Raw genomic sequence first — 11,474 nt, 5'->3', positions numbered from 1 at the left:
CATTAACTGTTACTTTTCAAGGTCCATAAGTGTCTTGAAGTGTCGGGAATGGACAAATGGACTCAAAGTCGTTTCACGGCTTGAGGGCTCTTTTGGTGGACTAGTTCTTCCTTCTACACTGCTATTCCAACCTTCAATCCATGAACAAAGGCATCATTTCAGAGCATTCAAATCTCAGGGTATCTATATTTATTACTAATGAAGCTGGCTTTGCTGGATATGTTAGACATTATTTCTACTAGGACTGGTTGCCTGGGCAAGCATCAAGTGGCCCACACCAGTTTATATCCAGCAAACCGAAGACTAAGACCCAAAAAGTAATTCATTAAGTAGTCGCTTTTATAGATCCAGCATTAGAGCATAAATAATAAAAGTTTTCGGTTTTTTTAGTTTTTATACTATTTGCACTATTCCTGCTATCCTGAGACTAGCGAGCAATAACGGTTTCTCAACGGTTTTACCAGAATTTAGTGAAAAATAATCTAAAGAAGTCTATAGATAAAATACACTTAGTTTATAAAAATAATAATTAAACACTAGATCAGCAATCTTTCCCCAAACTCAACCCAATTGCCCAAAACAAGCCCATTTAGAGGCCCCGGTGGTGTTCATCGCTTAAGCAAGGCTTTGACACTTGGAGAGGCGATTTCGCAGCCAGCTATAAACGACAGCCCCAGCACTATTTCGCCACACAAGTACAGTTTACTTCTGAAAACAAGCCCAAATCATCAAATTGACCACCTTCTTTTGTTTAAATCCATTTAATTAATTCCTGGGTCGTTGGCTGCTGCTGGGAAGGGCCTCACGTGCCTGGAGCTCCTGGACCAGTCTGGCCAAGGGCGTGCACGCACCACGCCTTAGAAAGCTTTCAACGAACACCATTAGGTTTTACTTCATCTACATCTATCATCCCTACACACATACACAAACTATACAAACAATGTCAGATTGGAAAAGCAAACTAAACGTGCCGGCAAAGGACACAAGAAAACAGACAGAAGATGTCTTGACGACACATGGCAAGACTTTTGAAGATTTCAACTTGAAGAGAGAATTATTGATGGGCATTTTCGAAGCTGGTTTCGAAAAACCCTCTCCTATCCAGGAAGAGTCCATTCCAATGGCTCTTGCGGGCAGAGACATCTTGGCCAGAGCAAAGAACGGTACTGGTAAGACTGCCTCTTTTGTCATTCCCTCCTTGCAGCAGGTTAAGCCTAAACTTAATAAGATCCAGGCCTTGATTCTCGTTCCTACTAGAGAATTGGCTTTGCAGACGTCTCAGGTCGTCAGAACTTTGGGTAAGCACTTGGGTATCCAGTGCATGGTCACCACCGGTGGTACCAACTTGCAAGATGATATTTTGAGATTGCACGAAACCGTCCACGTGCTTGTGGGTACCCCAGGCCGTGTTTTGGACTTGGCCTCGAGAGATATTGCCGATTTGTCCGAATGTCCTCTTTTTGTTATGGACGAAGCCGATAAGATGTTGCTGAGAGAGTTTAGAAACGTCATTGAACAGATCCTTTCATTTTTCCCAGCCGGCAGACAATCGCTCTTATTCTCTGCCACCTTCCCTTATGCTGTCAAGTCTTTTATGGATAAGCACTTGACGAAGCCTTACGAGATCAACTTGATGGACGAGTTGACCTTGAGAGGTATTTCTCAGTTTTACGCTTTCGTTGAGGAAAAGCAGAAGTTGCATTGCTTGAACACTCTTTTCAGCAAGTTGCAAATTAACCAGTCGATCATTTTCTGTAACTCTACAAACAGAGTGGAGTTGTTGGCTAAGAAGATTACCGAATTGGGCTACTCATGTTACTACTCCCACGCCAAGATGCCTCAATCAGCCAGAAACAAGGTTTTTCACGAATTTAGACAGGGCAAGGTCCGTAACTTGGTGTGTTCCGATTTGTTGACCAGAGGTATCGATGTCCAAGCCGTTAATGTTGTTATCAACTTCGATTTCCCTAAGACCGCCGAGACCTACTTGCACAGAATTGGTCGTTCCGGTAGATTCGGTCACTTGGGTTTGGCTATCAACTTGATGTCTTGGAATGACAGATACAATTTGTATAAAATCGAGCAGGAATTGGGTACCGAAATCAAGCCTATCCCAGCTAACATTGACAAATCGTTGTATGTCAACGAAGACGAGGAAACCATTCCAAAGCCATTCAAGCTCGATGAGTTGCCAAAGACCAAGGATCACACCAAGAATGGCTACGAGTACCAGGGCCAACCTCAAATTCCACCACCAGGCTTCCCACAAGGCGTCCCTCCACAGGTAGCCCAACAGCTCCAACAACAACCTATTCCACAACACTTACAGCATCCTCAGCAGCCTCAGCAGCTGCCCCAGCAACAACCTCAGCAAGTTCCACAGCCACCCCAGGGCCAACAATTTAACGGCCAACAAGGTGGTCCACAAGGTGTTCCTCAATACCCTCAATACGGCCAGTTCCCTCCTCAATACGGGTTCCCACCTCACATGCAAGGTCCACCCCAATTTAATGGACACCCTCAGCAGTTTAGCGGTCCACCACCCCAGCAGCAGCAGCAACAGCAATAGCTGAGTTGCACCATGCCCCAGACAACAGACTCCGTCGAACTCATCAGCAACGGTATCTAGATTTGAAAGAAAATACCGAAAATCTGTTGTTACTTATTGAATTTAAAAAAGAAAGATTTACAAAGAAAATAAAAAAAAAAAAAAAAAAATCAAAAAAATCCACAAAAAAGAAAAAAAGTCCAATTTCCCTTCATGCAATCATTGCAAGCTTATCTTCCATCTGGAGAAGACCCAACGTGCATTTCGAGCGAGTCAAAGAATCGATAGTCGACAGGATGACAGCATCAGTGTTCTCTCTGCTGTCACGAATCTAGCATTTTGATGTTTCATTAATAATGATAACGACAGGCCCTGTCGATCAGTTCAACACAAATCATTCATCACCACTCCGGTGGCATTCATTGTCCTGTGCCTATTTTTACGAGTTACGATTTCAGTTTTTCCTGATGCTTGTTTGGGATAATCTGCTCCAGTTATAGATTTCATTAACCCTTTTCATATTCCATCATCCGATTTATGGGTTGTATTCATATGGTGTTTTCATTTCATAGTTTTGTTTTATTATTTAAATTTTAATGACAAGTGTAGAACATAGTCAAGCCAAAGGATCCAAATCCCAACTTCAGAACCCACAACTTCAGGATGACTCTTATCTGACATTTGTGGGGCTGCAATTGGCTAAGCAACATGGCTCACATAAACCGTTAACATAGAAATCCTTTTCAAGAGCACTGATTTACTTACAGAGTGAACCAGACTACACTAAATTTACCCAAGCAACCTCTCCTTAGTCCACTTTTAGTCCCATTCAGACGACACTTAGTCATTCTACTGGGCTGGCCAATTTGGTCCCATTTGGCTGCGAAAAAGCGTTAAGTATGAGGTGAAAAAAAAAAAAAAAAGTCACAAAAAAGAAAGAAAGAAAATACCACCAAACCTAAACCTCAACCGAAAAGACTAATTCTTTTGAATTACTTACATTCTCTTCCTCTCCACCATAAACACAGTAAACACATAAATCATCAAATCTCCAGCGCAAATCAGCTTCCCCAGGGCGCCCCACCAATTTGTGGCTCATCCAGACGGTACGCTTTTTTTCTGACTCGGACCCGCGAAGCTCATCTCTACCACTTTCTCAAAACTACCACTGTGCTCTAACAGTTAACCTACAAAACATACCATGTGTGGAATTTTGGCCGTGGTGCTTGCCAACCAGAAGAATAATGTTGCTTCCGAGCTTTTTGAAGGTGCCATGTTCCTTCAGCATAGAGGCCAGGACGCTGCTGGTATAGTGACGTGTGGAGCCAGAGGCCGTTTCTACCAGTGCAAGGGTAACGGTATGGCTAGAGATGTGTTCACCCAGCTGAGAATGGTCAACCTCGTGGGTAACATGGGTATCACTCACTTGAGATACCCTACTGCTGGTTCTAGTGCTGGCAGTGAGGCCCAGCCGTTCTATGTCAACTCGCCATATGGTATTTGCATGTCCCACAACGGTAACTTGGTCAACTCGCTGGAGTTGAGAGAGTACTTGGACGAGACCGTCCACAGACACATCAACACGGATTCGGACTCTGAGCTTTTGCTCAACATTTTCGCTTCTGAGTTGGACAAGTCCAACAAGAGCCGTGTCAACAACCAGGATCTTTTCGCTGCCTTGACCCTGACCATGTCTTTCGTTAGAGGTGCTTACTCTTGTACTGCTATGCTTGCTGGTTATGGTGTTATTGGTTTCCGTGATCCTAACGGTATCCGTCCGCTTTTGTTTGGTGAGAGAACCAACGAAGACGGTCTGATCGACTATATGCTTGCCTCTGAGTCTGTCGTTTTGAAGGCTCACGGCTACAACAAGTTCAGAGACATTGGTCCTGGTGAGGCTGTTATCATTCCAAAGGCCCCAGACGCCAAGAACAAGCCTGAATTCAGACAGGTTGTGGAACCAAAGATCTTCTCTCCAGATATCTTTGAGTACGTCTACTTCGCCAGACCTGACTCTGTGTTGGACGGTGTTTCTGTCTACAGATCCAGAATCGAAATGGGTAACCGTTTGGCTACTAAGATCCGTAAGAGTTTCCCTAACCACGATGTTTTGGGCGAGATCGATGTGGTGATTCCTGTCCCAGACACCTCGCGTACCTCTGCTTTGCAGTGTGCCGTGTCTTTGAACGTTCCTTACAGAGAGGGTTTCGTTAAGAACAGATACATTGGCCGTACTTTCATCATGCCTAACCAGCAAGAAAGACGCCTGAGTGTGAGAAGAAAGTTGAACGCTATGGAGTCTGAGTTCAACGGCCGTAACGTCTTGTTGGTCGATGACTCTATCGTCAGAGGTACCACCTCTAAGGAAATCGTTCAAATGGCCCGTGAGGCCGGTGCTAAGAAGGTCATGATCGCCTCTTGTGCCCCACCTATTCGTTTCAACCATATCTACGGTATTGACTTGGCTGATACTAAGGCTCTTGTTGGTTTCGATAGAACCGAGAAGGAGATTGCCGACGTCATTGGCGCCGATAAGGTCTTCTACCAGGATCTCCAAGACTTGATCGACTGTTGTACAAGCGAAAAGACCCTGACCTTTGAGGTTGGTGTCTTCACTGGTCAGTACATCACTGGTCCAGAGGACAACTACATCCAGGAGTTGGAGAAGATCAGAGCACAGAATCAGAGATTGAAGGAAGTGACCAAGGGCTTGAGCGTGGACGCTTGTATCGACGTTCTGGACCTCGTGGACGTGAAGGCTGAGCTGGATATCTCCATACATAACGCTGGCGACCATGCGCCATAAACAGGCTAAACACTATGTTACCATGATAACTGACATGCAAGGCATGCCAACACTAATAGAAATAAAGAGCATTTCAGGCGAGCAATGGCAGGAACCATGCCATGGAGACCCGAACACTGTCCGTGAAGAACTGAGAACAACCAAGGAATATACATAATAGGCAGAATCAAAGATCAGAGGTGTAGTTCATGCATAATCAGCACCACCAGCGGCTATTCCTCAAAATCATCGTCTACTTCGTCGTCTTGTTGCATTTCGTGAATTAATGCTACGCCAGAGAGCCTCCGCAGGCGTCAACCCTCTGCTGTATCGTATATACATCTTTCCTTTTTCTTACTCGACATCGTCAAACTTCTCGCCCTGAACCAAGTCTGGAATGTCCTCGTCACCACCCTCGGCACCAGCGTTCAACTCAGTAGGAGCCTTACCGCCCTGGATCTGCTCGGCCAACTTTCTCAAAGCCTCCAAGTTCTCAGCACCCAACTGAGGCAAGATACCTGGGATCAACTGGGTGATGTCCTTTTCCTGTGGGTAACCAGTGAAGGCAAAAGTGTTGGACTGGGAAGCAGCCTGAACACCGACTCTGTTGAAGTGCAAAACCTTGCCATTGTCTTTGAAGAAGTTGGCCTCCTCAACGCCCTCGACCTTGGTAGCTTTCAACTTACCCAAGGCCTCAACGAGCTTGACGTCGTCCACCTCCTTGACGACCTTCTTGGCCTTAACTCTGGCACCACCGACCTTCTTAGGGTTGGACTTCTGCAACTTGGCTAACTTCTCTGGATCAATTGGCATGTTTGTTCGGGACTTGGGGAAGTTTCTGGGGAAAGGATTTTTTCTACTGTCAGTGTTGAAATTTTCTCGACATACGGGTGTGGACACGACCGGTAGATTTGGGAAAACGATCACGTGATCACACTCCAATATAACCTTATTCGGGTCTCTCTGGTCCTTCTTTGGAAATTGGAACGGTAAAAAATTTTCAGTTGTTGATAGTGTAGGAAATTGGGTTTTGGGAAGTGGCTGTGGTGCCAGAAAGGCTTCAGTGTAGCGTGGAGGTGGAGAGCTTATCTTGTCTCAGTCAGTGCACTTGTGGGCCAACATTAAGCTGAATAAACAGATAATTCTCCTTTTTTATACCAATAATCGAACGATTGGTAGGTTTATGCCTTTGATAAGATGAATTCATGACTATCTTTTACAAGTGCTGCTGTGTTTGTTACTGTTCGTTTTGGGATCTCGTCTGCGACCTTAAATGGGTGCAAATCAGCCACACCAGGTGTCGAAGTAGTACCGATGTTGATGATTTCGTGCTTGAAACTTTAATAATCTTGCAAAAAAATCGTAAAGCTTACAATAGATCCTTCTATAGTTGTGGCCAAGAGCTTTAGCTGAACAGTGACTAAGAAGAATACTTGACGAACTCTTCATGGACCAGCCAACTCCACTTTAATTTGTCACAACCACTTCCCACTTTTTTTCTCTACTTCTACAGTTTACTTATTTATTTCTTTATTACCTATTATTTTCTTGGACGAGTGCTAACTTAGGGGCACCGCCTCTTATGCATGAATATCATGTCTTAACAGAACCAGTCTTCATCAGAAGTGGCGAAAGGTCTCCCAACAACGGAGAACCAGGAACTTTTTTGTTTCCCGCAGCTCTCAATCTTCTCTCCCTTCTTAATTTTTCCTTAGAAGACATATGACTAGGGTAGGAGAGTTTGGAGGCTGACGGCGATTTAGGTCTTTTCAGGACGGGAGAGGCCACCAGGGTCTCAATGCAATGGGCTTCGTCTTTTGATGCTTTGGGGGATTCAGCATCTGGAGACAGGGAAACCACAGGAATTAAATTGTCGTCTGAAAGAACAGGGGACGAGTTTGAAGAGGACTCATCCAGGGATGCAACCGGTACATCAATCTTGGCCCATTCAAGAAGTACCAATTCTTTATGAATGGGAAAGATGACATTCTTGGGAATATTGAAGCTGATGGAAGCTCCTTGAAGTGTAACTGGAAGAATGTCAATCAAAGGAGTGTGACAAGCGTTGACGGCCAGAGTCACTTGAGGAACATACTGATGGTAAGTCCCACAATAGTCAAGAAGCTTGAAAAGCTTCTTCAAATGATGGTAATGGGAGAAACAACTAACTTGCAAGTTGTTGGTAGGAAGATCAACAACTTGAGGTTTCTCGACAACCTCAACCTCTTCCTTAAGGTCAGGAAGGAGGAGGAGTTCAGTGTCAGGCTGAGCAGGCTTGCTCAAAGAAGGATCCACAATTGGAGCGACGTCAGACAAACCGTAGTCCTTTTCGGCTTGTTCAACAAGTGGAGCATACGACTTGTAACAGTCAAAGTACTTCTGGAACTTGAGAAGGTTCCTAAAGTGAGTATACTGGCCCGGCTGCAATCTTCTACCGGACAGAGTCTTCAGTGGAGAGTCCACTGGCTTGACTTCTTCCTTAGGAGGAACAGAAGCCAAAGAAGTCTTGGGAGGTTCAGGCACCTCAGTAGTCTTGGAGACAACAACAGTCTCAGGAACGGTCTTATCATCTTCTTCATCGTCAGAAGATCTCCACTGCTTAAAGTCCGTCTTCTTACCCCAGGCAGAAAGCTTGGGCACAGCTGAGGGAACAGGTCCCTTAGGAACAACTGGAATGGAAGTCGAGAAAGACTTAGGCACCTTCGAAGGAGAAGGCTGCTTTGGTGGAGAAGGCTTCTTTGGCGAAGACTTAGGAGTAGCCGAAGGTTTGGGGGCCTTCAAAGACGACGTGGGCTTATCCAAAGACTTAGAAGCGACCAAAGAAGGTTCGGGTGCCTTAGAAACAGCTGAGGCTGGACCAGAAGCATGCAAAAGGGATGCCAACAGAGAGACATCCAAGGGAGGAAGCGACTTAAGCTCAACCGAAGGCCTGAGAGCCTTAGAAGGACCAGAAGCACAGGCTTTCTTAGTGCCTTCAGAGGCGGGACACACCAACCTAGTAGAAGCATTTTTAATCTCAACAGGAGAGATCTCAACGATGGGCGAGTAACAAGCCTTGACAGCCTGACTCACCTGAGGAATGCACTTATGGTAGGTGTGGTGGTACTCACAAAGCTTGTGGAGCTTTGTGAAGTGGTGATAGTATGAGAAACTGCTAACTTGCAAGTTGTTGGCTGGCAGATCAACAACAACAGACTCCTCAACTAATTCAGTAAGCTCCTCCTTGATTTCAGAAACTTGGAGGGGCTCAGCGACAGAAACTGGCTTGTTGGAAGAAGGGTTGACGATTGGAGCAACGTCAGTCAAGCCAAAGTCCTTCTCGGCCTGCTCAACAAGAGGAATGTAACCCTTGTAGCAGTCATAGTACTTCTGGAACTTAAGGAGGTTCCTGAAATGAGTGTACTGGCCTGGCTGAAACTTTCCGCCAGTGATGTTGGGCTTCTGTTCCTCGCTGCTAGGCTGCTTTGAGGTGACAGGCTCAACAGGCTTCACTTCCTCAGTGGAAGAAGCCAGAGGAGTCTTGGGGGCCTCAGAAACCACGGTGGTCTCGGGTTTAGGAGTCTCAGATTGAGTCTCCTCCTCCTCATCATCATCAGAAGACAACCTCCATTGCTTGTAATCGACCTTCTTTCCCCAAGCAGAAACCTTGGGTACTTTGGAAGGAACTGGTCCCTTAGGAACAACTGGAATGGAAGTTGCAAATGACTTGGGTGCCTTGGCAGACACAGGTTTAGTCACTGATGGCTTGGCGACATCAACAGGCGATGTCTTGGGAGAAGGCTTCTTGGTTTCAACCGGTGAAACCTTAACGATAGGAGCCTCTTCCAATGCAACAGTCTTTGGCTTTGGAGCAGTAACTGGTTCACCAGATAAACCATAAGCTTTCTCTGCTCTTTCAACCAGAGGCAAGTAGTCCTTGTACTGATCGTAGTACTTTTGAAACTTGAGAAGTCTCTTAAAGTGGTAGTACAGACCAGGCTGCAAGTTGACCATCTGAACCTTCTCAGAGGCATCCGTCTTCGTCTGAACTGTTGACATGGCCAACTTCAGAGAAACATCAGGAGCTCTGATAGCCTTCTGAGTACGAACGTACTCTCTCGAGAACTGCTCGACCAAGAGGGTGATCTTGGGGGCTGTCCGAGTAGGCTTGAAGGTCAAAGGACGCTCAACCTGCTTTTTAGAGAAGATATCAAACCAGAAATTGGAACCGGGAAACTCCAAGACCTCCTGTGGAACCACAAAAGACTTGAATTGGTCAGGGCCAAAAAATGGAACATGGTTTGCCTTCTTTAAAGCAAAGAGGTCGGAAACTGGCTTCTTGGGGACGAGAATATCGCCTACCAAGGTTTCAGAAGCGCCGTTTCCAGAGCTCAGGCCTGAAACATTAGATTCGTCGCTCACAACCGTCCCAGTGGTTGTAGCGGGGATAATTTCAGTCGAAGAAACGGGCTTTGTGACAAGCTCGGCCAATTGGGCGTCAATCTTCGACTGGAAGAGGGTTCTAGCTTGAGGGCTAGAGGTCAGTTGAGAATAATGAAGAAAGAACTTCTGGAGTTCCTCGTTATCCAACTGGATATCCAAGGTCGTCTTCGAAGTGTCGATACTGTTGTTAGAAAAGCTACCCATTTGGTTAATGGGGAGCTGAATGGTGAAGAGTTGTGCCATTGTAGATGGCGTTGCTGAGTTTGTGTTCGAAAGTTGTTGCCAGGCAAGTTTCAAACTCTCAGGAGGAAAAGAAAGTGGTAGAGAAAAAAGATGAGAAAAACTGGGGGGTGGGCGCCCTTAAATACCCCAATTTTTGGTTCGGCAAATAATTTTAGGAAAGTATAAGGCCGAGAAAAGGGGGGAAAACTCGGTATACCTCTGCGAAATAGCAAAAGTTTGGACTACAATTACGCAACACACATACAAGCTGGAGACTTGAATTTTCGATATTTGCTTCCAAAAAGCATTCTATCTACAGTTAGAGACCAAGTTGTTTAATTATAGCTCTGTTGAGGTTAGAATTAATGGCTGCAAAATCTTGGTCTCAGAGCTCGCTGGTGCACAAACACACAATTACGAGAAAGCGGGGAAGCACACAGCGTAATACAATAGCCGTCATTAGCCGTAGAGCGGAAAAGAAGCATAAACGTACGTTTTGACGTATGTAGTCTGCAAGCAATATAGCCTATTGGGGTCCAGGATTGGGAGTGAGAAGTTCACTTGCAGTGGATCAAATAGATAATAACCCATGATACAGAAACCATCAAAAAACATCCAATTTTACCACAATATGCCCAGTTAATTAAGCCGAATCATTAGCCGAAGTCAATGGCCCCATGTCACTCAAGAGCACGCTTACTTCCATAACCACGAATTAGAGGGCGACTAAAGCATGAATCTTGAAAGTATCTTTACTAGGACGTTGAGGGTCCTTTTAGATAAATAATATTTATATTATTATCTTGATTATCATATTTGCCGTGCCGTTCAAAGAAGCCGAAAAAGCACTTCGGATGCCATTTTGGTGTCTCCTGGTATCACACACTCTCTGAGAAGAGGCCAAGCTGTGAGGGAACAACAATTCCGTCGAACATCAACTGAAGTTTATGGGATGGAAGCAGTGATGATTGGGAGAGGAGTTTAAAGCATAGCCAGCTGGAGGACGGAAGTTGAAGCGTTCGGATTGCCTTGGAGATGAAGGATGGTGGCCTGAGCAGAAAGAGGAAACAACAAACAACAGCCAAGCTCTTCTTGGCTATATTAACGGCCACCAGAGAGATCTTAAAGCCTTTTCCAATACTCAAGGATCACCTTCACACCGAAAGTAGACCATTTTTCAAGTACCACGACAGAGTCAGAGTACTCAGGCTGTCCCAACCCCTTCGCTGCCCCCTTCCAGTACACCTTCAGCCAAAACACTATCCATTCCAATCTTCCTCACCGCCTTCCATCCAGTCTACACGTCAACCTGCCACTTTCTTCCTTGACAGGTCCCAGAAATCTACCCCGTGTTTTGTGTCACTACCAAGCAAACAACGGAATGATACTCTTCGCATAGTGCATGAGCCACACGGTCTACCGTTAAAGATAGAAAGACGCTGAAGAAGGTCGATAACTGTCATCTTTTGGATTCTACGTCAACCAAGTCATTTCCCT

At 45.4% G+C, this 11,474-nt stretch overlaps 4 protein-coding genes across 4 annotated transcripts; 2 read left to right on the top strand and 2 right to left on the bottom strand. All coding sequences in view use genetic code 12, as the record gives it.

The window, feature by feature from the left end:
- Positions 1 to 940: 940 nt before the first annotated feature.
- DHH1 (DExD/H-box ATP-dependent RNA helicase) lies at positions 941 to 2,569 on the top strand (the record flags this gene model as incomplete). Its single annotated transcript, XM_025488817.1, has 1 exon — positions 941 to 2,569. The coding sequence occupies one exon, from the start codon at positions 941 to 943 to the stop codon at positions 2,567 to 2,569; it is 1,629 nt and encodes a 542-aa protein (XP_025343584.1).
- A 1,180-nt stretch (positions 2,570 to 3,749) lies between these two features.
- On the top strand, positions 3,750 to 5,354 carry ADE4 (amidophosphoribosyltransferase; the record flags this gene model as incomplete). The annotated part of the gene is made up of 1 exon (XM_025488816.1): positions 3,750 to 5,354. The coding sequence occupies one exon, from the start codon at positions 3,750 to 3,752 to the stop codon at positions 5,352 to 5,354; it is 1,605 nt and encodes a 534-aa protein (XP_025343583.1).
- A 333-nt stretch (positions 5,355 to 5,687) lies between these two features.
- On the bottom strand, positions 5,688 to 6,146 carry EGD1 (Egd1p; the record flags this gene model as incomplete). Its single annotated transcript, XM_025488815.1, has 1 exon — positions 5,688 to 6,146. One exon carries the CDS (start codon positions 6,144 to 6,146, stop codon positions 5,688 to 5,690), a length of 459 nt encoding a protein of 152 aa, XP_025343582.1.
- A 780-nt stretch (positions 6,147 to 6,926) lies between these two features.
- On the bottom strand, positions 6,927 to 9,998 carry CXQ85_005215 (uncharacterized protein; the record flags this gene model as incomplete). Its single annotated transcript, XM_025488814.1, has 1 exon — positions 6,927 to 9,998. One exon carries the CDS (start codon positions 9,996 to 9,998, stop codon positions 6,927 to 6,929), a length of 3,072 nt encoding a protein of 1,023 aa, XP_025343581.1.
- Between the last annotated feature and the right edge of the window lie 1,476 nt (positions 9,999 to 11,474).

Source organism: Candidozyma haemuli (genome assembly GCF_002926055.2).
Source record: "Candidozyma haemuli strain B11899 chromosome Unknown I_2014730914, whole genome shotgun sequence".
Lineage (NCBI taxonomy): Eukaryota > Fungi > Ascomycota > Pichiomycetes > Serinales > Metschnikowiaceae > Candidozyma > Candidozyma haemuli.
The sequence above is the reverse complement of the archived record's forward strand: the minus strand, read 5'-3'. Positions and strand labels throughout refer to the sequence as shown.